The sequence below is a fragment of the Myodes glareolus genome, chromosome 9 (genome assembly GCF_982192425.1).
Source record: "Myodes glareolus chromosome 9, mMyoGla1.1, whole genome shotgun sequence".
Classification (NCBI taxonomy): Eukaryota; Metazoa; Chordata; class Mammalia; order Rodentia; family Cricetidae; genus Myodes; species Myodes glareolus.
The window spans coordinates 23,974,101-24,002,064 of record NC_142034.1 but is presented as its reverse complement, the minus strand read 5'-3'; the positions used below and the strand labels follow the sequence as shown (position 1 = coordinate 24,002,064).

At 43.3% G+C, this 27,964-nt stretch overlaps 1 protein-coding gene across 2 annotated transcripts; it reads left to right on the top strand.

The window, feature by feature from the left end:
• Window positions 1–1,495: 1,495 nt before the first annotated feature.
• Window positions 1,496–27,964, top strand: Casc3 (CASC3 exon junction complex subunit). 2 transcript variants are annotated; one of them, XM_048450769.3, is made up of 14 exons: window positions 1,496–1,781; window positions 2,137–2,164; window positions 2,586–2,623; window positions 16,582–16,737; window positions 16,822–16,973; window positions 17,622–17,798; window positions 17,975–18,660; window positions 21,626–21,690; window positions 22,585–22,699; window positions 22,910–23,008; window positions 23,262–23,479; window positions 25,335–25,457; window positions 25,764–25,827; window positions 26,439–27,964. In XM_048450769.3, exons 1-13 carry the CDS (start codon window positions 1,554–1,556, stop codon window positions 25,785–25,787), a joined length of 2,109 nt encoding a protein of 702 aa, XP_048306726.1. In that variant the 5' UTR covers window positions 1,496–1,553; the 3' UTR covers window positions 25,788–25,827; window positions 26,439–27,964. The 2 variants fall into 2 exon arrangements, with proteins under 2 accessions (XP_048306726.1, XP_048306725.1); XM_048450768.3 differs by having other exon boundaries at window positions 26,436–27,964.

Sequence of the window (27,964 nt, the reverse complement as noted above, 5' to 3'; positions counted from 1 at the left end):
TCATGCTGAACATCCAGTTCTTACTGCTGTTTCTCACAGCCAGGACAGCTTAGCTTACATGAGACCCTGTCTCAAAAGAAAGTTGACCCAAGCAGGGTATGGTGGTGCACACCTGTAATCCTAGCACCTGGGGAGGAGTGTGAAAAGACTAGCCTGAGGTCAGGCTGGGGGATAAAGTGGACTAAAGGACAAAGTGGCAGACTATCCTTTTCCTTATTTAGACACTAAACCTGGCGGTCCCATTCAACAGTTTAGCCTGTGATGGAGGAGTCTTACGCCTTTAGATTTATTAAATCATGCGTCCTCCATTTTGAATTCAGGCAGTTGGTTTTGGAGCTGAACTGCATTATACATTTGGCCACCTTTCTCAGTTGAGAGAACCAGACACTGAAAACATGAGTCCTTCTGGTCTCTTACTGTATGAGTCCGGTAAGCGATGGGGTCCTTTTTTATGAAAACAGCTCAGAATCCTGTTACCGCATGGCGATTTGATGTATATTATCAATGTGTACTAATAATTTAGTTTACAAACTGTTTCGATGTAGCAGTACTGAGGTTTTTCATTGCTGACAAATGCCGAAAGCATTTTCTGTCAGATAACAACACATCAGGATTTTATTTTATTTTATCTTATTTTTTTTTAAAGATTTATTTATTTATTATGTATACAGCATTCTGTCTGGATGTTTTGCCTACAGGCCAGAAGAAGGAGCCAGATCTCATTATAGATGGTTCTGAGCCACCATGTGGTTGCTGGGAATTGAACTCAGAACCTCTGGAAGAGCAGCCTGTACTCTTAACCGCTGAGCCATCTCTCCAGCCCCACACATCAGGATTTTAATCTAATATCCCTAGACATTTTTTCTTCTTTTTTTGGAGACATGATTCCAAAGCTGGCCTCTTAGCTATGTAGCCAAGGATGATTCAGCCCTCCTACCAACCTGAACTACTAAAAATGTGATAACTAGGTTGGGTAGACACAGAGTAAGAAAAAATTGAATACACACAGAAAACGCCACAGTATTTAGTTCTGTGTCTCCACTGCAGTTTCTCCTTTCCCCTAAATTTAGGCTAAGGTGAAGAATTGGCAAATCTGACACAGAACTAAGGCTTTTTCACCTGCATTCGTGGTTTTATCATGCGAAGGAATACAGCATAATGCTCCGTCTAAAATTCGGGGGAAAACGAGAAATGGAAAACGACAATCATGCAACAGCTCCAGCGCCACACTGGAGCTGTAACAGGTCGATGCCTTCCCCAAGGAAAGCTCAAGATGGCCGAGCTAAGCACCCAGAGAAGCCGCAGGGGACCAATCCCCACGCCCTGTGCCGGTACAGGGGAAATGCAGGGCCGAGCCACGCCCCCTTACATCACCGGCCGACGCAATCTCGCGGTCCCGCAAACGTGCCGCAGGGCTCAGGCCCCGCCCCGCGGAAAGAGAGGCGGCCCGCGCCGGACGTGAAGCACGCCGGGACTGCTCTCGAGCCTCCCGGCAGCCTCCGCGACGGGCGTGGTGCGTAAGGAGCTGACCAGCGGTAGCCGTTCTCCGTAAGATGGCGGACCGGCGACGGCAGCGCGCTTCCCAGGACACCGAGGACGAAGAGTCTGGTGCTTCGGGTTCCGACAGTGGCTCTCCGGCGCGGGGCGGCGGCAGCTGCAGCGGGAGCGCAGGAGGCGGCGGTAGTGGCTCGCTGCCTTCTCAGCGCGGCGGCCGCGGCGGGGGCCTGCATCTGCGGCGGGTGGAGAGCGGGGGCGCCAAGAGCGCAGAGGAGTCGGAGTGTGTGAGTGAGCGCTTGCCGGGCGGCGACCCGGCAGGGGGCGGGGTGGAGGTGCTGCGAGACGCCGGGCCTCCCGGTAGACGGGAACGTTGTCCCGCTGCGAATCTGCAGCCACCCCTAGCCCCAGGGATGGGTGGCTTCCGAGCCCAGGCCGTGTAGCGCGGGTGTTGACACAGGACTGGGGCTGGAGGTGTAGGGGATCGGCCTTCTTGGTTGTGATTTAGAACCATTTACCTTTCTCCATATCCCTAGTCGACCGTTTGTGTTGATTCTTCAGTTCTCCCTCACATTTATTTGCGGGTGGGCTCCCCACGTCTGGAAATGACTCCTCTAACCCGTGTCATCTTCTTCCTCTCAGGAGAGTGAAGATGGCATGGAAGGCGATGGTGAGTAGTCTTTAATTTATCATGATGAGGTGTTTGGACATAAACTGAGGCCACGCATTTCTAAGTTTCTCTCAGATTGTTAAAGTGGTTTTGTTTTTTCGGGAGGTGTGCCCAGGAGTGGCTTTTTGTACCATAGTGATTTCGAGCATGGTTGTTTTGGTCCCTTTTTGGAAGGTGACAGGTTGAGTACACTGCAGTTACTTAGAGTACCACCTGCCAATAGTGTAGCTTTTTGTCAGCAATGCCACATAGCTCCTCCATCTGTAAATAAATAGAAGCCATCATTTTATGTGCCTCAAAAGTTGCTGCCCAAGTTAAGTGAGGATTTTAACCTGATGCAAAGCAAGCAGTCAGAAATGAAGTTATAATCACTGTTTGTTGTTTACGCCTCCACTTCACATATTTTGTGTTTTCCTTTCAGCCGTCCTTTCCGATTATGAAAGTGCAGAAGATTCAGAAGTGAGTGTGATAGATTCTTTTTCCCTATGGTGTAAGTCAGAAAATGTCTTTTAAGAATCTACATTTGCGTGGTACAAAAATTCCCTGACTTGTTTCTATGTCTGTGTGTTCTTCATTTATGCTTTTAAAAATCTCTTAGAAGCTGGGGTGGGGGGAGGCAGTGGTGGCACAAGTCTTTAATCCCAGCTGGGCAGGCAAAGATAGGCAGGTCTCGGTGAGTTCAAGGCCAGCCTGGTCTATGGAACAAGTTCAGGACAGCAGAGCTATACAGAGAAACCCTGTCTCACAAAAAAGAGAGAGAAGATCCTGTTAAGCTAATGACAGCAACTTGAAGCCACGCCTCTTCAAACTATGGATCGCAGTGTTAGTTGGTTTATTCTCATTTAAACAAAATGCATTTCTGAGGCAGAGAATGAGAAGATGCTGATGTCCTTTACAGGATGTTTGACTGTTCACTTTATACTGTCTAGGTTGAAAAGATAGCCACCTGGAAACCACTACCCCCTCCCCATTCTGTGAAGTTTATGGGAAAAAAAAATCCATCCCTTATTTTATGGATAGGGCTTTTGGTGTCTATGGGAGTGTTTCCCAAGGCAGACAGCATGTTTTGTTTTGATTGAATAAATAACTGTAGATACTTTCAGAATAACTTTGTCCTAGAATTATCCGTTCCAGAATTGTTGAACGGACTCCTCTGAGTTTTGTATTTTAGCGATGGGGTTATATTTGGGGAGAATTGGATTGTGGGTCAAGGATTTGTTCTATAAATATGTTATTTCATTAATTAGCTTTCGTGATTTGTTTTGTGATTCTGGGGCTTGAGCTACATGTAGGTGTATACAGAAAAGGATTCTACCATTGAGGCTACTACCTCAGCCCTTAACCTATAAATCCACTAGAATTTTCACTATCTTAGACTGTCTTAACATCTTGGGAGATGTAACAGTAAACATCATTTCAAAATTCCTACTGTAGAAGAAAGCAGTACTCTAGAAAAACTGAGAAAACAAAGCTTGTGGCACAGAAATCAACTCGGCAAAATAGAAATTCAAATAAGGGCTGGAGAGATGGCTCAGTTGGTAAAGAGGGCCTCAGTTCAATCCCTAGAACCACTGTAAAAAGTTGGGTGTGTTGACATGTGTAATACAGGCAGAAACAGATCTCTGGAGCTTGCAGGCCAGCCATAGTCTAGCCTTCTTGGTGGGCTCCAAACCATGGAGAGACCCTGTGTCAGAAACTAAGATGGACACCTTTCCCGAGAAAGAATACCTGATCCTCTGAGCTCCACATGCATGTTTACATATGTGCACATTTCTGTACAGACATACTATTCAAATTCTAGTACTTAAGCAGGGCAAGAAGATTGTTTCAAGTTCAGGGCCATCCTGGGCAATAAGCAAGACCACCCTGTCTGAAAAAAAAAAAAAAAACCAAACAGAAAATGAAACTTTTTTTAAAGATTGTTTATTTTATGTATATGTGTGGTTTGCCTGAATTTATATGTGTGTACCATGTTTGTGAGTACAGATGGGTGTGAGCTTCCATGTGGGTAGTGGAAACTGAATCCAGGTCGTTTGCAAGAACAGTGAATGTTTTTAACTACTGAGCCTCTAGCCCCTGATTGTAAGTTCATAGTGGCTCGCCATCCTGTTTATAAAAGAGTTTGGGTGTAATTGTGAGAGCACAGAAAGAAATTGCACAGAAGATTTAAATAAACAGCATCAACTGAGGGTGAGGCAAGACTACAAACTAGACATTTAAGAAAAAAAGCTGACCAGTGGTGGCACACACCTTTAATCCCAGCACTGGGGAGGCAGAGACAGGCTGGTCTACAAAAGCTAGTTCCAGGACAGCCAGGGCTGTTACGCAAAAAAACCCTATCTCCAAAAACCAAAAATAAATAAATAAATAAAAATAAAGTTTCTTAGGAATTAGGTGTCATAATACACAGCTCACTCTGAAGGCAAAGGTGGAAGGATCAAGAGTTCAAGGTCAGCCTTGGCTTCATAACAAACTCTGTCTCCAAAAAAAGGGTTTAAGGGGGCTGGAGAGATAGATGGCTCAGTGATTAAGAGCACTGGCTGCTTTTCCTGAGGACCTGGGTTCAATTCCTAGCACCCACATGGCAGCTCACAACTGTAACTCCAGTTCAAATAAAGTTAAATAAATTATTAAATTAAAAAAAGGTTTAAAAATGTTTTCTAAGATAGTCTAAGGATTGAGATTATGGTTCCCTAGACAGTTAGTGAAGTAGCAAGATGTGGACCAATGTCAGGATTATATTGGTTGGACTAATAGAACCCCTGCCCCCATTAAATTAAATTTGAGGTCTAAAGAAAAAGTCAGTGTCTAGATTGATTAATGGCGTTAATAACTAAAAAAGAAACAATACTTAGGAATTGAGTGGTGGATTAAGTATTAGATGGCTTTTTAAGTTTATTTTTTCATTCTCCCTTCAGCAGCACATAAATTAATTTGTCATGATCCAATGCGGGGCTTGCCCCTATGATGCTGATGTTCTAACATTAAGCACACTCAACCAAGTTTGGGATGTTTTAAGAACAAACAAATCCATGAGGCTTTCAAGTGTTAATGTCTAATATATGATTTCTTTTTAAGTTTATAAGACATTGTTTCTCTGTATCCTTGGCTGTCCTTGAACTCACTTTGTAGACCAGGCTGGCCTCGAATTCATAGAGATCTACCTACTTGTGCCTCTCAAGTGCTGGGATCAAAGGCATGCACCACTGCCACCCACCATAAGGAGTCAATATATTTTGTTTTTTTAGGACAGAGTTTCTCTATGTAGCCTTGGCTGTTCTGGAACTTGCTCTGTAAACTAGGGTGGTCAGGAACTCAGAGAGATCCACCTGCCTCTGCCTCCCGAGTGCCGGGATTAAAGGTGTGTGAAATTGTACTTTTGATAGGAAGTATCTGTGGATACTTTATTGTGTGTAGGAATGCTGTTGTTGTTGTTGTTGTTTTAATCCCCTTATATGTGACTCTCAGCTGCAGCAGAAAAGGCAGTTCAGCCTGTGGAACCCTTCTAAAAGCTTTGAGGGGCTTCTTGGTGGATGCCACAGCAAAGGATTTCAGGACAAGTCCGAATGAGGCAGTTTGTTGAGGTTATTGATGAAAAGAAGGATAAAGCTGGGCGTGGTGGTACATACTTTTAATCCCAGTAGTGGGAGGCAAAGACAGGTGGATCTCTGAGTCTTAGGCCAGCCTGGTCTACTCAGCAAGTTCCATGCTAGCCAGAGCTACATAGTGAAACCCTTTCAGAAAAAGGGAAAAAAGAAAAAAATTAACAAGAAGGATAATCTAAAGAGAATCTAATGAAGGTGTTAAGAGGAGAGCATGCCCAGTTGTTTTTATTTATTTATTCTTTATTTTTGAGACAGGGTCTGTCTACAGCCCTAGTTGGCCTGAACCTTCTTTTTAACCACAGGCTTCTGTCCTTGAGTGGAGACCTTTTTTTGAGGAGGGGTACGTTGTGCAATCGGGCAGGTAGAGAGCGGGTATTAAAAGGCCCTCATTTATACAGTGGTCGTAAGGAGGGTAGACTTAAGGCATAATTGTTTTTAAGATTTATTTATTTTATATGTATGAATGTTTCGCTTTACGTGTTTGTGTGTGTACCACATGTATTTGTAGTGCCCCCAAAGTAAGTCAGATTCCCTAGAATTTGAGTATTGATGGTTGTGAGTTACTATGTGAGTCCTGGGATTTAACCCTGGGTCCTCTGCAAGAGCAACAAGTACTCTTAACTGCTGAAATGTCTCTCCAGCCGTTTACCTATTCATTTTCATGTAAACTTGCTTTTCCTAAGCCTTTAGAAGAAAGCATGGTTTAGAGTACTGTACCTTTTCTAACTTCATAGAGCTCCCTCTTCCCATTTTCCTGTGATGTTAAAAAATAAGGGAAGCTTTCTGAGGTTTCTTGTTTTCGTTCTTCTTCCCAGCTTGTTCTAGAACTTCCCTGTGCTGATTGATTCGATTCTCTTCTCAGTAAGTCTCTTCTTGCTGTTCATGTTCTAAAAGGAGCTTTGGCAACTGGGTTAATGTAACCCTTAGAGTGTACCATAACTTTTCCTTTACGTGGTAGCCGCTTCTGGGCTCAGCAGTCAGTGACCATTGGTTATTTTCCTATCCTGTGGTCCATTTATCTCTGCTTCCTCCTAAACTGATGTTATGCACATGCTATCTGTGGCTGTCGGTGCTTTGGTTTATACAGTTAGAGTTGAAAGTTTAAGACACACCTGGTTAACATAGTTTTGTTGTAAATTTTGTCTAGAACTTCGGGGTTTGCTGTCTAGAAGCTGTCATTCCATGTTGAAATTTTTTTAAAAATATTTATTTATTTATTATGTATACAATATTCTGTCTGTGTGTATGTCTGCAGGTCAGAAGATTGCACCAGACCTCATTACAGATGGTTGTGAGCCACCATGTGGTTGCTGGGATTTGAACTCAGGACCTTTGGAAGAGCAGGCAATGCTCTTCACCACTGAGCCATCTCTCCAGCCCCTCCATGTTGAAATTTGCAGAGAAATAAACTGTGTTGCTGAAGCTAGGCGAGGTGGTATTCATCTGTAATCTCAGATACTTGAGAGGGTGAGGCAGGAGGATCACAAAGGCCAGCCTGGCAACAGAGATTTTTTTTTCTTTTTTTTTTTTTTTAATTTGAGGCAGGATCTATGTGTACTGGCTAATCTGGAATTTGCTTTGTTGATCAAGCCTGCCCTGAACTCAAAGACATCCACCTGCCTCTCTGCCTTAGCATATCCTTCATACCGGGCTTCAGAATAAAAGTTTGTAAAGGGCTGGGTGGTGGTGGCTCATCCAGCACTCAGGAGGCCAATGCAGACAGATCTTTGTGAGTTTGAGACCAGCCTGCTCTACATAGCAAGTTCCAGGACAACCAGGGTTATACAGAGAAGCCCTGTCTCAAAAAAAAAAAAAATTGAAAAAGGGTTGGGGCTGTAGCTCAGTGGTAGACTGTTAAGTATTTTCAAGGCCCTAAATTCACTCTCCAGTATTACAAAACAACCAAAAAGACGTGCTGTAGCACAAATTCTAATTGTTCATAATAATAAAAATTCGGAGTCGGATATTGGGGTATGAAAGCTGAAGGATCAGAGAAGCAGAGCAGCCAGCCACTAGAGAGTTCTACCAATGGTCAGATTAAAAGGGGCAGTCCTGTCTCTTCTAATCCTGGACTGCGGACTGTGTCTGTGTTCCTATCTCCGCCCCCTTATATTCCTCTCTCCGCCCAGCCATATCACTCCTGTGCTAGGATTAAAGGTATGTGATTTTTGTGTGAGCTCTGTTTCTCTTTTAGACAAAGTAAATCTCGTGTAGCCCAGGGTAGTCTGGAACTCAGAGGTCCTTCTGCCTCAATCTCCTAAATGCTGGGATTTAAGGTGTGTACCACCACTACCTGGCCTCTGTGGCTAACTAGTGACCTAGCTGTGCACTCTGATCTTCAGGCAAGCTTTATTCATTAGATTACAAACAAAATAACACTACAGTGTGTTAGTTCCATTTTTCCCCAGAATGGTCCAAGAAACCTTTTTTAAAAAAAATGTTATTATTGGGACCAGGTTTGGTGGTGCACTCCTTTAATCCCAGCGCTTGGGAGGCAGATACTGGTGGATCTCTGAGTTTGAGGGTACCCTCGTCTACACAGCTAGTTCTAGGACAGCAAGGGCTACATATCCTGTCTTGAATAGAACAACAGATGAAAAACAAAAATGAATGAATAAATAAAACAAAGAAAAGAAAATAATACAAAAAGAGCTGGAGCTCAATGGCAGAGCACCTGGTTCAGCCAAGTGATGAGTAAAAGAACAAAGAAAATTTTGATTGAAAGGAAAGCTAGGAGAATATTTTGAGGTCAAGGTGATTTAGTTCTTACTTGTTGGGAGACTCTCCAAGTTTAGTTAAAAACTGAAGGAATAAGTAGTAAGGGAAAGGAAAAAAAGTACGTGAGTAAGGTATTTCCCATCATGCCCTGCTTAGACAAAACTGTCTTAATTAGTAATTACTTGGAGGTGAGAAGGGAAGGTATATACAAAGGAAGTTGGTATTCCATCTTTTTTTACTTTGTAAAATAGGAGGAAGGCCTTCTGTCTTAAGAGATAAGAGTTGGGCAGGCTTCAAGAATGAAGGATTCACCAGAGGCTTGCACTGAGGTTTAAGAAAGCCACTGAAGCCAGGCAGTGTGTGTCTGGATTGGATTCCCTACATCGAGGCTCTGGGAGGCTAGTGCATGACGCTGCAAAGTTACGTCTAAGTTGCAGTGGAGATCCCAGGATATTGGAGATGTCAGAGAAAATGAGGCATTTGCTGAGGAAAAGTGCAGAATTCTTGGCCATAATCAAGTATTTATTGCTGTGATTAAAAACCATGACAAGAAGCAACATTGGAGGAAAAGGTTTATTTGGCTCACATATCCCATAGCCGGATTTTTCTGTGGGCCACCAGCTCACAAAAAAATGGTATGGAAACGTATTGTTAATTATGGAAGCTCAGCCTTAGCTTAGGCTTCTTTCTAAATAGCTCTTATAACTTAACCCATTTCTATTCATCTATGTGTTGTCACATAACTCGTGGCTTTTACCTCTCCTCCTGCTTGTATGTTCCCTCTGTGTCCTCTGGCCACTCCTACTTCTTCCCAGAGCTCTCTGTCCCTAGAAGTCCCGCCTAACCTCTTCCTGACTAGCTAATGGCCATTAAGCTCTTTATTAAACCAATCACAGTGATACATCTTCACACAGTGTAAAGGAATATTCCACAACAGTAAGCCAAGGCAGGAACTCAAGCCTGGTAGGAACCTGGAGGCAGGAGGTGGTTCAGAGGTCATGAAGAATGCTGCTTACCAGCTTGTTCAGCCTGCTCTCTTATAGAACTTAGGACCAGGGATGGCACCAACTGAAATGGCCCCACATCAATCACTTAATTAAGAAAATGCTCTACAGGCATGGCTATAGCCCAGTCTTATGGAGGCATTTTCTTTATTGAGGTTCCCTTCTCTCAGATTATTCCAGGTTGACATAAAATTAGCCAGTACATCTCCCCACAAAGGAAAGCCTGGGACCAAATAGATTGACTGCTGAATTCTGTCAAAACTTTCAAGAAGATCTCCTACCAGTCCTTAATTTGTCCCACAAAATAGAGAAGAAAGACTGTCAAATTCATTCTATGAAGCTAATATCATCCTGGTATCAAAACCAGGTAAAAACATAACAACAAAAACAACAATTTTCTCAGATGAATGAAAATGCAGATGTTCTCAGCAAAAAACTTGCAAACCAAATTTAGGAACACATTAAGATCATATATCATAACCAAGCAGTGGTAAGCACGCCTTGAATCCCAGCACTTGGGAAGCAGAGGCAGGAGGATCTCTGTGGGTTTAAGGTCAGCCTGGTCTACAGGGCAAGTTTAAGGACAGACTCCAAAGCTACATAGAGAAACTATGTCTCAAAAACCAAACAAAAATCAAAACAAAGAATCATAGATCATGAACAATGTCTTCCTTGCAAAGGTGCAAGGTTGGTGTGACATGAGTGAATGAATGAATAAGCTAAAGGACAGTGAGTTCTCAAAGAAATCAGGGAAAGTGTCTCATTCATAGTAGAATTCTTAGCAGATTTATAACTTGTTTCTTTTTAAAAAGAAACTTGTTGCTATCTCTTTAAAAAAAAAAAAAGTACCAAGTACCATACTTCATTGTGTACTACTTGGAGTCTATAGAAAAGTAAAGTGAACTTAAGAATGATGAGACCTCTACAAGAGCTAGTTCCAGGACAGGCTCCAAAGCTACAGAGAAACCCTGTCTCGAAAAACAAACAAACAAAAAGGAATGATGAAACCTGAACCAGGCAGTGGTGGAGCACGCCTTTAATTTCAGCACAGGAACAGAGGCAGGCGGATCTCTGTGAGTTTAAGGCCAACCTGGGCTACAGAATGAGTTCCAGGACAGCCAGGGCTACACAGAGAAACCCTGTCTGGGGAAGGAGGGGAAGAATGATGACACCTGAGAGGTGTCACCACCTGGGCTCTGTTATATATAGGAGGATCAGTCTCTTTACGCACAGTTGCAGTTGGAACCAGACCTCGTGTCTATTCCTGCATATCCATGAATTTCTCAGAGACTTGTGGGCAATGACTGAAGAGACAAGCCTTGCAGTAAACAGACCTCTGGAGCACTTGGTCTGGATGTGAGTCAGTCACACCTCTTGGAAGAAAATGTGCTTTATTCTCTTTTAGTGTATTAGTAATAAACAAATTCCTTTTAAAAAATTTTGTTTTTATTTTAGGTACATTGGTATTTTGCCTGCATGTATGTCTGTATGAAGATGTCAGATCTTGAGTTACAGACAGTTATGAGCTGCCATGTGGGTGCTGGGAATCAAACCCTGGTCCTCTAGAAAAGCAGTCAGTACTCTTAACCACTGAACATCTCTCCAGTCCCCAATAAACAAAATCTTTAAAATTTATTTAAAATTAGATAAGAGGCTGGAGAGATAGCTCAGCAATTAAGAGCACTTGCTGTTCTTCCAGAGGACCTGAGTTCAGTTCCCAGGCCCACTTTGGGGTGTCTCACAGTCACCTGTGACTTTAGCTCCATGGGAACTGACATCTTTTTCTAGCCTTTGCAGACACTTGTATCATTGGTTGTTTTATTATTCTTTACTCTTTGGGGTCCCACCACCCATCTCCCAAATAATCACACACAGAGACTCTAGCTTGACTTTAGCTTGGCTTATTTCTAGCCAGCTTTTCTTAACTTAAATTATTCCATCTACCTTTTGACTCTGGGCTTTTTCCTTTTCTTCTGTATATCTTTCCTTCACTCTTACTCTGTGGCTGCCTGGGTGGCTGGACCCTTCTTTTTTCACTCCTTGATTTTCTTGCTTTTAGATCTTTTTTTTCCTCCAGATTTCTCCTTCTGTTTATTCTCTCTGCCTGCCAGCCCTGCCTGTTTCTCTCTTTTGCCTTGCTGTTGGCCATTCAGCTCTTAGACCAATCAGGTGTTTTAGACAGGCAAAGTAACACAGCTTAAGATAATATTCCACAACACACTTGAACACACATCTTTGATATTTATTAGTGTGGGGGTGGAGCATACAAGGACTACGGGCTTTGAGTCTGATTTGAAGTCTCCTCAGCACTCCTCAGTTTTTTTGCCCAGTTAACAAAATTAGTTTTTTTCTTTGTGTTTTTATGTAATATTGGCTCTCACTTTGTAGCCCTTTTTGGTCTGGAACTCACTATGTATAGACCAGTCTAGTCTCAAATTCACATCTGCCTGCTTCTGCCTCCCTAAACTGGGATCAAAGATGTTTATCATTACTCCCACCAAAATTACTTTCTCAATAGGAATATATAAATTTCCTTATTGACATTCTCTTTACAGCCTAAAGAGAATGTTGTATAAAAGTTTCCTCGAGTAGTGCAAATACTATTTATTTATTTATTTATTTATTTATTTATTTATTTATTTATTGTGTATGCGATATTTTGCCTGCATGTATGCTACAGGCCAGAAGAGGGCACCAGATCTCACTACAGATGGTTGTGAGCCACCATGTGGTTGCTGGGAATTCAACTCAGGACCTCTGGAAGAGCAGCCAGTGCTCTTAACCTCTGAGCCACCTCTCCAACCCCCTGCTGATACTGTTTTTAAATCTTTAAAAATTAATTAACTGGACATGGTAGCATACCCATAAATCTTGCTCTTGAGATAGGGATAACACACTAGGTCAAAGCCAGCCTCAGCTGTATAATTCCAAGCCAGCCTACAGCTGTCTCAAGAAGGAAAGAAAAGGCAGAGGTAAAGGTAGGAAACCAGTGGCTAAGTGTTTGCAGAGGACCCTGATTCTGTTCCCAGCACCCACATGGCAGCTCACAACCACCTGTAACTCCAGTTTCAGGGAGTCCCATGCCTCCTGACAACCACAGGTTTCTGCATGCATGTAGTACACTTAATATACATCCACGTGCACAGATATGCATAGAACAAAAATAAATATCTGGGTCTGGAGAGATGACTCAGAGGTTAAGAGCACTGACTACTCTTCCAGAAGTCCTGAGTTAATTCCTAACAACCATATGGTGGCTCACAACCATTTTTAGTGCCCTGTTCTGGCCTGCAGGCATACATGTAGGTACAACACTATACATAATAAATGCAATTTAATAAATAACTAAGTTTCTTTTAAGGTTGAAATCCAGAGAGCATATGAGTAGAGGAACATAGTGGAGAAGTGTGTACCTACACCAGAAATTCTTGTTTGTCTGCTACGTAACCTAGAATTAAGGAAAGTACTGAAGGATTACCACCCTCTCATCCGCAAATAGTAGGAAAACAATATAATTTCAGAGCATGAAAAGAAGGAAGAGTGCTTGTTAAACTGTAGATAAAGACTGGATTGTCACAGTGCAGGTGTAGCGGAGCTCCTTTAGTTCTCCATCTCTTTTCTGAGAATTGTTACGCAAAACACCTTGAAGACAAAATATCCAGATGATGAGTGGCTTAGAGTGTCAACAAGAAATAGAAAGAATGGAAGAGGAATTAATTGGTTTGTTTGTCTAGGTCAACTAGGCAATCTTAGCTTTATTTGAAAAAAAGGGTAGAACACTGAAAGCTTCTAGCCTAGCCAGGATTGTCACATGGTGTCTTTGACCAGGTCCTGGTAGGCTAGCCTGAAGTGAGAAGGCAGTCTGATTTAGGTGAGGTGCCAGGTACACTAGGAGAATAAGAGACCAGGTTGCACACATCCAACAGGTGGTAGAGGTTTAACACATGATTAATGACTTAAACCACCTTCCCTTCAGCCCATTTCTCTCAACTTGCCTCTGTAATCCAGTTAGGTCTCCAAAACATCAGATTTAGAGAGAATGGGAAGAGAGTATGACCATATTTTAAAGCCACTGCTTTTATCTATGTGGAGCTGGCTGTACCTTCATTTCTTGTCCCACTTTAGTGTCCGAATGACATCCCTGCTCCCGCCACAGCTTTGGCTGTCTTCAAACTCAAAGAGATCCTGCCTGCCTCTGCCTCCCCAGTGTTAGGATTAAAGGCATGCATTATCACCAACCGGGAAGACCTAACATTGTCAGGATCTATATTATTCAAACTTGTGTGTTAAGAGAGGAAAAAGAAAAAAACATGTGGTGGCTCACATATTTAATCCCAGTACCAGGAGGGAGAGGCAGGTTTGAGGCCAACCCCGACCACATGGCAAGTTCCAGGCCAGTCAAGACTACATGACAAGATCTTGTCTCAGAAAAAAAAAGAGGTGGTAATGAGGGAGTAATTATTCAGAGTGCACTCACACATTGTTCATTTTCATTTCTAAGGCAGCTGGTTCGCTAGGATTTTCCAGTCTTAATTTTAGGATGTTATTGTGGATAGTGTTTGTTTTCTCTTGGAATCTCGTGCTGTAGAAGTTCAGTACTCCTATCATAGACATAAAAAATACAATCCTAGGGGCTGGAGAATTGACTCATCAGTTAAAAGCTCCAGCTGCTCTTCCAGAGGTCCTGAGTTCTATTCCCAGCAACCACATGGTGGCTCAGAACCATCTGTAATGGGATCTGATTCCCCCTTCTCGTGTGCTTGAAGAATATTTTAAAAAATACAATTTTAGAAGCTGGGCATGGGAGTACATGCCTTTAATTCTAATACTTGGGAGGCAGAGGCAGGCAGATCTCTGTGTTCTAGGCAACCATTGATCTACAGAACAAGTTCAAACCAGCCAGGGCTACGTAGTGAGACTCTTGTCTCTAAACAACAACAAACTTGTATGACTTGGGCCTATAGTGCACATAACTTAGTGGTTAGTGCTCATCTTGCCTGTTTGAGGATCTGAGGTTTGATTCATAGTAAGGAGGGGAAAAGTTAGGTCATTAGACTGTAAACAAGCTGGAACTGTAGTTCAGTGGTAGAATTAAATGTATAAATACCTCAGGCCCCGAATTCGATCCCTATCTCCACAAGAGGGGGCATGGAGATCGAGATTACTCAGTGAGTAAGAGTACTTGCCATAAAGCCTGCCAACCTGAGTTTAGTTTCTGGAATCCACATGTGGAAGGAGAGAACTGACTCTCAAATTGTCCTCTGACCACAGGAGCCATGGAAAACTTTTGTCTTTATGTTTTCTTAGTCTGGTTATAGAAATCCTGAGGGTTGAAGATCCTAGATTCAAAAGAACTCTGTTTTGTTTTTTAAGATAGGATATTAAGGTGATGGCTAGCGTTGAACTCTCAATCTTCTTACCTCCTCTTTCTGAGTTGCTGGGATTATAGGTGTGTCCCCCTCAATGAAGCTACATAATCAGAAAGATTGGTAATTTCTACTCTTAAATTACTTTATTTTTTAAAAGCAATTGGTTATGTTGTGTGTGCACATGTATGTGTGAGCACATGTCGTGGCATTCATATGGAAGCTAGAGGAATGGGAGTAGGTTCTCTCTTTGTACTGTGGGGGTTCTGTAGCTCAGACTCCAGTCCTTAGACTTGGCAGCAAGTGCAGTTACCCATTCACTGAGCCATCCTGCCAGTCTCCTAAAACATTTTTAGATGATAAAATTCTCAACTTAAGACAGAGTACTATTATTAAGCACTGTATATTTAAGACTTGGAAAGGAACCAGTGGTGGCATATGCCTTCAGTCTCAGTACTTGGGACACAGAGGCAGGTAGTCCTCTGAGTTGGAGGCCAGCTTGGTCTACAGAGCTAGTTCTAGGACAGCCAGAGCTGCACAAAAAGACTGGAAAAGAAGAGCAAGGCACTATCAAGTTAGTCTTCCATCTATAACCTCTGACTCCTTTCCTTAGACTACCGTTGTTAAAAATTCCTTACCTGTTATAAGGACATATGTACATATTGCACTTGTGTCTATTTTAAAGAACCCTGTTCTCTAGATGCTTGCTTAAGATATTGGCTTAGGCCAGCCAAGCGGTGGTGTTGCACACCTTTAACCCCAGCACTCAGGAGGCAGGGGCAGAGGCAGGCAGATCTCTGTGAGTTCAAGGCCAGACTGCTGATCTACAGAGTGAGTTCCAGGATGGTCAGGGCTATACAGAGAAATCCTGTCTCGAAAAACCAAAAAAAAAAAAGAATATTGGCATAATGTGTGTATGCTAGAAATTGATCTCAGGTCCTTGCTATGCTAGGCAAATACTCTACCATGGAGTTAATAACCCCAGCCCTTGTAATGCTCTTTTTATTTTTTATTTAGTGTGTGTGCATGTGTGTATAGAGGACAGAGGACAGCCTCAGGTGTCATTCCTTAGAGCTCTCTTATTTTTTCAGACAGGGTTTATTTTTTTTTCAATATTTATTTATTATGTATGCAATATTCTGTCTGTGTGTATGCCTGCAGGCCAGAAGAGGGCACCAAACCTCATTACAGATGGTTGTGAGCCACCATGTGGTTGCTGGGAATAGAACTCAGGACCTTTGGAAGAGCAGGCAATGCTCTTAACTGCTGAGCCATCTCTCCAGCCCCCAGGCAGGGTTTCTTATGAGGACCAGAGACTCATCATTTAAGTCAGGTCAGCTGGCCAACAAGCCCTAAGAATCTCCTTTGTCTCTTGAGCTCTGGGATTTCAAGTGTATACCACCATGTCTGGCTTTGTACATGGGTGCTAGACTTAGGTCTTCATGCTTTTGTGGCAAGCATTTTATCAACTGAGCTATCTCCTAGTCCATGTTTTTTGTTTTTATGAGGCAGGATCTCATGTAGCACAGGATGGCCTCTGACTTAATATGAGCTGAAAGTGATCTTGAACACGTGGTCTTCCTCTCCACTGCTGGGATTGTGAACATGTGCTACCATACTTGTAATGCTTGCGTCTCATTCTTACACTGTAATAAACGTTTGCCAGGAAATGTTTTCTTACTCTTCAGATCTCATTTCCATAGTTAACAAAGATACTTTTTCAGGGTGAAGAAGGAGAATACAGTGAAGAGGAGAACTCCAAGGTGGAGCTGAAATCAGAAGCAAATGATGCTGCTGATTCCTCAGCAAAAGAGAAGGGTGAAGAAAAGCCTGATACTAAAGGCACTGTGACTGGAGAGAGGCAAAGTGGGGATGGACAGGTCAGTACACAGCATAGTCCTCCATTTGGGGTTGCATAGGGCCTCTCAGCTTCTTGGAAAAGTAAGGAGTCCTTTATCTTCCAGGAGAGCACAGAGCCTGTAGAGAACAAAGTGGGTAAAAAAGGCCCTAAGCATTTGGATGATGATGAAGATCGGAAAAATCCAGCCTATATACCCAGGAAAGGGCTCTTCTTTGAGCATGATCTTCGAGGACAGACTCAGGAAGAGGAAGTCCGGTAACAGCCATCTTACACTATTCTTGCTACTGGCTAGCTTGTGCTTAGTATGTGTAAGGTGCTTTGATGACTTCTTTACCTATATTGTTTCCTTTACTACTCAGAACATTTTAAGATAAGTGTTATTATTTCCTCCTGTACAGGTGAGGAAAGTGAAGCTTGCAGAATTTGCTAACTAGTTGTTAGGTATAGTGTCATACACTTGTAGTCCCAGTACCCAGGAGTCTGAAGCAGTTTGGTTATAAGCTTGGGGCCAGCTTGGCCTACATAGTGAGACCCTGTCTCATCAAGCAAAAAGAGGTGGGTGTGGTAGTGTGACTCCTGATCCCAGCTCTTGGGAGGCTGAGGCAGGATCTCAGAGAGGTGGGGTCAAGGCCAGCCTTCTCTACACATAGCAGTTTCCAGGCCAGTCAGAGTTACTTGGTGAGGCCTTGTCTTTTTAAAAAAAAGAAACAAAATGTTTGGGAACTGTGGTGGTAAAGGATCTGGAGATTCAGAGTGGTCTGTCTCCAGATCCTAAACTATTACACCTCTGCTGCCTTTAATCTGTGACTCCTGAGATAGGAAGTTTTTATAGGCTACCATTTTAGTAGAGAGGTAATTTCAAAGAATTAATTGTTCAAGACACCTCTGTTTGGTTTGGTCCAGACCTAAGGGACGTCAGCGAAAGCTGTGGAAGGATGAGGGTCGCTGGGAGCATGATAAGTTCCGTGAAGATGAACAGGCCCCAAAGTCCCGACAGGAGCTCATTGCTCTTTATGGCTATGACATTCGATCTGCTCACAATCCTGATGACATCAAACCCCGAAGAGTCCGAAAACCTCGGTAAGGAAATTCAGGAGCCTAAATTACTGATCGTTCAAACTCCTCTGCTTTTCTAAATGCATTTATTTCTTTTAAGTGACTAAGTAAGTATGGGAATGGCACAACTCCCTGACTCTCCATGTAAGTATGTGGAGGTCTCTTTTCTTACATTTTTCTTTACAATTTTACTGTTTCAGATTTGGAAGTCCCCCACAAAGAGATCCAAACTGGATTGGTGATCGATCAAACAAGTCTCATCGCCACCAGGGTCCTGGGGGCACCCTACCACCAAGAACATTTATTAACAGGAATGCAGCAGGTACTGGCCGCATGTCTGCATCCAGGAATTATTCTCGATCTGGGGGCTTCAAGGAAGGTCGTACTAGTTTTAGGCCTGTGGAGGTTGGTGGGCAGCATGGTGGCCGGTCTGGTGAGACTCATAAGCATGAAGCTAATTACCGGTCGCGGCGTCTGGAGCAGACTCCTATGAGGGATCCATCTCCAGAACCAGATGCTCCATTGCTTGGCAGTCCTGAGAAAGAAGAGGCGGCCTCGGAGACACCAGCTGCTGTTCCTGACACTGTACCACCAGCTCCTGACAGGCCCATTGAGAAGAAATCCTATTCCCGGGCAAGAAGGACCCGGACCAAAGTTGGGGATGCAGTCAAAGCTTCTGAGGAGGTTCCTCCTCCATCTGAAGGGCTCACTTCAGCAGCCACAATCCCAGAAACAACTCCTCCTCCAGCTGCTAAGACTGGGAACTGGGAGACTCCAGTAGATTCTACCACAGGTGGACTGGAGCAAGATGTGGCACAGCTAAATATAGCAGAACAAAACTGGAGTCCAGGACAGCCTTCATTCCTGCAACCACGGGAGCTTCGAGGTAGGCCTTGCAGCCTGGGACTAGATTTTATTGTGTCATTGGGATTTCCCTCTCACAGCGATGTCGTGTCTGACAGAAAGCTCCCTTTCCTTCACAGAACCAGTCTTATAGATTCCCAGTTAGCCCGTCTCACTGTGCACACACACTGTTTGCCATCAGTCCTTAGTGCCTTGGTCAAGATTCATTTTCTCCTCTTGCACAAAGAGGACAGAAGATAGCATCTTCAGACTGTTTGAGCCAGTGATTACATGATTCCTAGACACATTAGAACTATATATAATGCTGTGCTTTGGGGGTCTTTGAAATGTGGCTAGAAGGAAGAATTGAACTTTTAGTTAATCAATTTAAAAAACACATAAAGCACTGAGAGGTGGTGGCACCTTTAATCCCAACACTCAGGGGAGCAAAAGCAGGTGGATATCTTGACTTTGAAGCCAGCCTGGTCTACAGAATGAGCTCTAAGATAAGACAGGGTTAGACAGAGAAACCTTGTCTCAGAAAATAAAATAAAAGCCATGCAGCTTGCAGGTATCATTTAGTTTTTGAAATTTAACCAATACCTTTTTTTTTGGGATTTTATTTATTTTTGTGTGTAGGTGTTCTGCCTACACACATCTGTGCACCATGTGTATAAGTGCCCACAGAGGCTAGAAGAAGGCATCAGACCCCTTGGGAATAAAATTATAGGTGGTTGTGAGTTGCCATATGGATGCTGGGAATTTAACCCAGGTCAGGAGCAGCCATTGCTCTTAACCACTGAGCCATCTCTCTAGCCCTCTAGGCCAAACTTAAAGATTGAAAATCTTCATGAGCACTGGGAATTTTGACACTCTACTTTGGTAGAGGATATTTATTTTAATTATTTTAGTTTTTGAGATTATAATTACATCATTTTCCCCTTCCCTCCTTCCAAAGCCTCCTATATCCTCTTCCTTGCTCTCTTTGAAATTCATGAGCTCTTTTTTTTTAACTTACTACATGCATATATGTATATACATTTATATTCCTAAATACATAATTACTCACTCTGCTCTGTCTGTGTGTTACTTGTATGTGTGTTTTTAGGGCTGACAGTAAGGTACTGGCTCACCAGTTGGTGTGTTCTTCCCTGGGAAAAAGAAGATTCTCCTGCTCTCAGCGTTCCTTAGTTGCTTATAGGTCCTTAGATGGTGTTAAAGCCTGGTAGTTTTTCCAATGTTCTCTTAGGCATGTCTGTTGTCCTTGTTCAGCTCATGTCTGTGGGAATTTATGGGTGTAGCTTCTGAGGATACTGGGAAATACAGTCTCTCAGGAAACTCTGATCTTTTGACTCTTAAAATTTTTCTGCCCCCCTCTTCCTCAGGAATCCCTGATTCTTAGGTGTGGAAGCTGTTATATAGATGTATCTGTTGACACTGAGCTCCAAAACTGCATTTTGACTGGTTGTGGTTTTCTGTAATGGTCTCCATCTGTTGCAAAGAAAAGTTTCCTCAGTGGGTGGTCATTTATTTGTGGGTCTATGGACAAATATTTAGAATGAAGTTAGGAATTATGCTGACTTAGTAAAATGGTGGTTGTAGGTTCTCCTCCAAGATCCTTGACTTCTCTATCTTGGCTAAACTTCCAGTAGCAGGCATGGTTTTCCTCTTGTTGAGTGATTGTAAGTCCAGTCAGAGAGCTGTTGGTTACCACCAAGCTTGTGCCACCACTGCACTCTTGGGTTATCTGTCATGCCACCCTGATCATCATTGTGCTTCACGGATGTCACCTGGCATAACTAGCTTTTATGGTACCAAAAGACACCATGCAATTGTTGATTGCATCCTTCCTTTGGAAACTTGCATGGTGTCTTTTGGTACCATAAAAGTTAGTTATCAGGGAAGAAGCTTTTAGGTCAGTTCCAGCTCACAAGCCTCTAGGCTGGTACATGTGATTTTTGAGCACCAAAAATTAGTATAAGTGGTGTGATCCTAGAGTTAGTTGATCTCTGGACAGAGAAGTATAACTTTTTGTACTGATACTTTACTATCTCTGGGAGAGTATATAAAACATTTCTTTTAACTAAATTTTTTTTTATTTATTCTTTATTTTTTTAGGGTTTTTTTGAGACTAGGTTTCTCTGTGTTGCACTGGCTGTTCTAGAACTAGCTTTGTAGACAGGCTGGCCTCAAACTCAGAGATCCACCTGCCTCTGCCTCCAAAGTGCTGGGATTAAAGGAATGTGCTACCCCTCCACCCCAATCTTATTTACTTATCACCAAGTCAGTGCCAGGAATCAAACCTGGGTCCTCTGCAAGAAGGACTCACTAGTGCTCTTAACCATTGAGCCATGTCTTTATTCTAAGTAATTTTTATACAGTGAGAATGTAATGTCTTCCTCATAGCTAGTGTTGTTAGAAAACATTTGGCCCAGCACTTTATAGTATATCTACTAATGTGCTTATTTTATCCTCCCAAAGCTTCTGTATAAATACCTCATTTAGTAGGAAAAGTTTGAACTTGAGTTTATTTTCCAGTCTTTTTTCAAGGACTTTGTTGCTTTAATAAAGATGTTGGGCAGCAGGGGCACATTTTCAAATGCTAGCATTGACCATAAGCAGACAGTTTAAAATACTTACTTTATGTGTATATGTGTGCACTTGAGTTGATGTGTGTGCACTACAGGCAAGGGCATTGAATCCCCTAGAACTAGTGCTCCAGATGGTTGTAAGCTTCCATGTGGTCGCTGGGAACTGAGCCCAGGTCCTCCTCTGCAAGAGTGACAAGCAGACATTTTCTAACGGAATTGTGCTAGTTTAAAAGAAATGCCTTTGTTATTTTCTTTTCTTTTGGTTTTTCAAGACAGGGTTCTGTCTGCCTCCCAAGTGCTGGGATTAATGGCGTGCACCACCACTGCCCAGCTGTGCTTACTATTTTCTTGATGGTACCTTTGACTCCTATTCACATACATCTGCATTCAACCAGTGACTTTTTTGGTATGTTACAGGTATGCCCAACCACATCCATATGGGAGCAGGACCTCCACCTCCATTTAACCGGATGGAAGAAATGGTAAAAAAAAAAAAAAAAAAATGGGAAGAAGGAGCATTGAGACTGTATATACTCTGGTAGAGAATGCATGACACCCTTGATTCAGCTTTCAATACTGTCTAAAAGAAGTGCTGATAGAATCTCACTGTTTTGCTCTGGCAGACTTGGAACTCCCTATGTAGAATAGGCCAGCCTTGGACTCAGAGAGATCTGTCTGTCTCAGCCTCCCAGCTGAAAGGTGTATACCACCATAGCTGGACCTCAGTTACTGTGACAGACTAAGGTGACTGGGACAACTTATAAAACAATGCATTTCATTGGACTTCCAGTTCCAGAATGCTAGAGACCATGATAGCAAATCAAAGACATGGCAGCAGGAACATCTGAGAGCTTACATTTGATCCAAAAGTAGGAGGCAGAGAGAGCACACCTGAAATGGCCCAGTCTTTTAAAACCACAAAGTCCATCCTAGTGACACACCTCCTAATCTTTCCCAAACAGTTCCACTAACTGGGGACGAAGTTTTCAAATGTGGATTGAGACTATCATACTTATTCACTATTAAAAACCACAATAAGTTCTTTTTATTGTTTGAGATGGTCTCTTATTCTTTAACATTGACTGGCCTGGAATATTATATATAGTTCAGGTAGGCTTCAAACTCAGTCCTCCTGCTTTGATTCCTGAGTTCTTAGGCTTAGGCTGTCATGCCAGGCAATATTAGTTTGGTTTTTCGAGACAGGGTTTCTCTATGTCACAACCCTGGCTGTCCTGGAACTAACTCTCTTTACAGACCAAGCTGGCCTCGAACTCACAGAGATCCGCCTGCCTCTGCCTCCCGAGTGCTAGTATTAAAGGTGTGCACCACCACTACCCTGCTTCTTCTGGAGTCTTAACTATATCTTTTTATCTCAGGGTGTCCAAGGTGGTCGAGCTAAACGTTATTCGTCCCAGCGGCAGAGACCCGTGCCAGAGCCCCCTGCTCCTCCTGTGCATATCAGCATCATGGAGGGCCATTACTATGATCCATGTGAGTTCTTTCTTGTTGTTGGGTACCTTTCTTGTCACTGTAAAGGGAATGAAGTGCTCAGCCTTCTACTTCACAGTGGTTATCCCACGTTGTCTAGTTGCTATTTTCTTCATATGGAAGATTTAGAACATCAAAGGTCTGCAGGACAGAAAGGGTTGCTGATGTAGTATGAAGGTTTGTGGTTTATAAGACTCTCAATATATCTTACAGTGCAGTTCCAGGGACCAATTTATACCCATGGTGACAGCCCTGCCCCACTGCCTCCACAGGGCATGATTGTACAGCCAGAAATGCACCTTCCTCACCCAGGTAAGCTTGCATCCCTCTTGTATGCTTATAGTGTGCAAGAATCTGTGTTAGGGACTCTACAAACCCTACCTTTCCAGCACTGTCACACTATCCAGTGATGCTGACCACCCTGGCTGCTTATGTAGCAAACTCAATTTTAAATCCATCTTAAGGATTGCAGTCTAACTGTTGTGTTTGGTAATCCAATTTAAGGCATTCTGTGATAAAAGGTGGTATCCTCTTTTACACTTTTTGTTTGTCTTTCTTTGCTTAGGTTTACATCCCCATCAGTCTCCAGCACCTCTGCCCAATCCGGGTCTCTACCCGCCACCAGTGTCCATGTCTCCAGGACAACCTCCACCCCAGCAGTTGCTTGCTCCTACTTACTTTTCTGCTCCAGGTGTCATGAATTTTGGTAACCCCAGTTACCCTTATGCTCCAGGAGCATTACCTCCTCCTCCTCCACCACCTCATCTGTATCCTAACACACAGGTAAGATGCCTAATGTTCTAGGTATACATCCTTTATGTCACACAGGATTGGGGTGGGGGGAAATGTTAGAGTTTTACAAGCCGGGCAGTGGTGGCGCATGCCTTTAATCCCAGCACTCAGGAAGGAGGAAGAGACTAATGGATCTCTGAATTATGTGAGTTTGAGGCCAGCCTGGTCTACAGAGGGAGTTCCAGGTCAGGCTCCAAAGCTACAGAGAAACCCTGTCTTGAAAAATTCAATGCCACTAGTTCTCCTGTGTGGCACTAGGATGCCCCTTGGTGGTCAGGAGCTGGAAATGCAGGTTATGTAATGTCTATCTTTGCTTGTTATTTTTTTGTTGGTGTTTCATTTTTTTAATACGGGTTATCTCACTATGTTAGGCTTTATTGGCCTAGCAACTTGCCACATAGACCAGGCTAATCTCAGATTCACAGAGACTCACCTCCTCCGTGCTGTGGTTAAGGTTTGTACTACCAAGTGTGACCTTGTTTTTTGTCTCGATTTTTCATTTTATTTTATTTATCTATCTGTCTATTTGAGGCAGGGTCGGTTTTTCTTTTTGGATTTTTTTCGAGACAGGGTTTCTCTGTAGCTTTGGAGCCTGTCCTGGAACTAATTCTTGTAGACCAGGCTGGCCTCGTACTCACAGAGATCCGCCTCCCTCTGCCTCCCGAGTGCTGGGATTAAAGGCGTGCGCCACCGCCGCCTGGCGGTTTTTCTTTTGTTTATTTATCTATTTATTTATTTGTTTGAGGCAGGGTCTCGCGGAATATATATGATCCTCAATCTCTGACTCCTAAGTGCTTAGGGAAACCATACCTGTTTTCTTTCTTTTTTCCTTCCTTCCTTCCTTCCTTCCTTCCTTCCTTCCTTCCTTCCTTCCTTCCTTCCCTCCCTCCCTCCCTCCCTCCCTCCCTCTCTCTCTCTCTCTCTCTCTCTCTCTGATTATGCATACAGTATGCTGCTGGCATGTGTGCCTACACATCAGAAGAGGGCACCAGATCTCATTACAGATGGTTGTGAGCCACTCTGTGGTTGCTGGAAATTGAACTCAGGACCTCTGGAAGAGCAAGTGTTCTTAACCTCTGAGCCATCTCGCCAGCCCTGTCTTCAGTTTCTTTAAGGATTAGTATCTTATAATAGACCATGGGTGTCCCCATTTGTTATTTATTCAGCTGTACCAAGGAGTGTGTTTTTCTCTTAGACATCATATTCTATCCCTGTCCTGAGGGCACTTGATACCATCTGACATCTAGAATGCCATCACTGACCTCAGCCATTCTATTTACCAACTAATGGAAGGACTAGAAAGAGAGGAACACTGCTTTAAAGAATTGGAAAGATGGCTCAGTGGTTAAAGGCACTTGCTCTTGCATAGGATCCAGCTTTTGTCCCAGCTCATAACGGCCAGTATCTCCAGTTCCAGGGGATCTGTTAACTTCTTCCTGGTGTCTGAGGACACCAACCTACATTCACATAGAAACTGTTTTAGTCAGGGTTACTGTTGCTGTGAAACACAAGCAGCCGTGTAATCAGTGCAGCCTGGGGAGGAAAGGGTCATTTGACTTCTGCGTCACTGTTCATCCTTGAGGGAAGTCAGGGTAGAAACCTAGAGGCAGAACAAAGGCCATGGAGAAGTGCCGCTTCTTAAGACTTTTTTTTTTTTTTTCTGAGACAGGGTCTCACTATGTAAAGTGCTCCACCACACATGTCCGCCCCACCCCACCCCCCAAAATTTGAAGTTCTTCAGTGCTTTTTGTTTTTGTGACTAACAAATGTTTTCTGTTTCTCCTAATTTGGGTTAATTCTTTTTTTTTTCTCCTGGCTTATGGGGTCCTGGCATATGGGGTCCTAGGCTCCATCACAGGTATATGGAGGAGTGACTTACTATAACCCTGCCCAGCAGCAGGTGCAGCCAAAACCCTCCCCACCCCGGAGGACTCCCCAGCCAGTCTCAATCAAGCCCCCTCCACCCGAGGTAAGTCTCACTCCCACACTGTAAGCATGTGGGCCTTCTCTAATTCTCTAAGGGGTTTCCCTTCCTTTTACGATATGTTTATACGGAAGTCTTTTTTTTTTTCCTTGTTTATTTTGAGACAGGGTTTCTCTGTGTATCCCTGACTGTCCTGGAACTTGATCTGTAGACCAGGCTGGCCTTGAACTCTGAGATCCACCCGCCTCTGCCTCCCGGAGTGCTGGAATCAAAGACTTTTGCCACCATGCCTGGCTAATGGAAGTCTTTTTTTGTATGGCATGATAACAAATTATAATTTTTTTATTTCAGGTTGTAAGCAGGGGTTCCAGTTAATGCCGAGTGTGTGACTAATTAACTGTGACATCGTGAGAAAGTAAGTGCCCAGTGTACTATAATGCTCAAACTAGTTCTCACCACCTTACATTACAGTTGTGAGATAGCTCAGGAAAATTGTTTTATGAATGCATTGGGAAGAATTGAAGAGAAACCATCCCTACCTTCAGAGTTTTGTTTTGGAAACTGAAGAATACAAATACAGGAGCCCAATCTAAATTAATGAAGGGTAGAAAAAAATTTGAATTTAAGTTGTTATAGCCAAAGAAGCCAATTCTAGGGATTCTAGAAGAGTGGGTATGGGGCTGTTTTCAGAGCTTTGGAGGAGTATGGTCTTTGTTTAGGAAAAAAGATCTATATAGCCCTAGCCAGCTTCAAACTTTCCATCTTCCTGCTTCTACCCCTGACTGCTCAGATTACAGGTGTGGGCCGCTACACCTGACTCCAGGATATTTTTATTATTCTCGTTTTGTTTTGTGGTCATTAAAACACATTATTTAGAAGCTGAGGGTGTAGCATGTTCAACATCTCAAACTTGATCTTTGGTGCCAAATAAACCACATTATTTAGAAATGTGGCCTTCTGATAAGGCTTATATAAATGCCCAAAGGTCCACTGACATGCACTTCTTCTCTTTTTTACTCTCAGTAGAACAGGAGAGGTGAAAACTCGGGGAAGAAGAAAAATGTGGGGTGACCCTGTCAGCTGACAGCTGGAGGACAAGAGGCCCTCTTCCTCTGAGGACAGGCCTGCTAGAGAGAGAAGAAACCTCCACTCTTCACTTACGCTGCCTGGACTCAGGGGAGCAGAGACTGGACAGCCCAGGCTTCAGAGTCTAGATTCAGAAGCCTGCATCTCACTGTTGTTTACTTTCTCCCCAGAAATTCAAGTGTCTTCTGCTCCTAGGGAAGTTCCTTCCTGCTTGTTTGTTTAAATGTTCATTTTTAAAGCCTGACTTACCCTTTTTAAATTAATATTCTTGTTTATTTCTCCTTTTCCCTGCTCTGCCCCTTGACTTGACATGAAACAAGTTCATTCTAGTTTACTACCCTTTCTGGAGTCCCTTTTGACTCCTCCCTGACTCCCTCTAATTGAGACTGTATCAACCAAGTATAAAAGTAGCTGGCCTTTTTCTTGTGATTGGTCTTCATTAGTCTCTTAACTCCTCTAACCCTGTGGGAGCTCTCTGCACGCAGTATCCCACTGTAGAGGGGAACTCAGAGTGGGTGAGCGGGAGCCCTTGTTTGGGATGTAGGTCTTATAAATCTGAGGCTCCTTCAGAACCTTTATCCTGATGGGCTTCAGTCCTCCACAGAGACATAATCTCTGTTGTGGAGAAAGAACAAACTGGATGCTTTTGTGAAAAGGGAGGGTGGAGTGAGATCCTCTGCACGATTAGGGGAATGCATGGTGAGTCCTCAGGACTGTCTTTGAGGTAAGTGGAATTAGTGAGCCCTGCTTCTTTTCTTTACATCTCTTCTACTACATCCCCTTCCCAGTTGCTGTGGACCAATGCATCTCTAGAGACAAATACTATCCAGCAGTCTGTCTGCCTTGTCTTTGCAGTTCTTCTCCATGCCTTCCCTGCTACGAGTGTGTTTAGATGTTACTACTTACTTTCCCCAAATTCTGCTCCTCTACTTGCAAACAGAGGGTTTAAAATCCTGGACTTAAATCCTAAGGAAGCAAGTTACCTTCTGGGCAAAGGCCCTCCCTCCTATCATTCCTCTCCATGGCACTAAACCACATCCCCGTGCCTATTTGGAAGTCTGTTACTGCAACGCTATGCCTGCCAGGGTTCCTACAGAACCTGAGGGAAAGGTGGTGCTGCCTCTCCCTAGTAATGTGTCTGTTTTTGTTCTTCCTCCTACAGCTGGCCTAACCACTCTTGAGTCAGGGTGGGGGTAACCCCCAAGGAGGAAACAACTAAGGGGTTCTTCCAGGGGTAGCTGGTGGTTGTGCCTTTTATAGGCTTCCCTTTGCCTTAAACCTGAAGATGTTTCCTCAAGCCTGTGGGCAGCATGCCCAGATTCCCAGACTTAAGACACTGTGACAGTTGTCTGTTGGTCCGCTGTGTTTACTGCAAAGATTTCACCGTGTGTGTGTTTGTCACTGTTTTCAAGGGTGCACATTTGTGATCAGCAGTGTGACTTGGAGATAATAAAATTTAGACCATA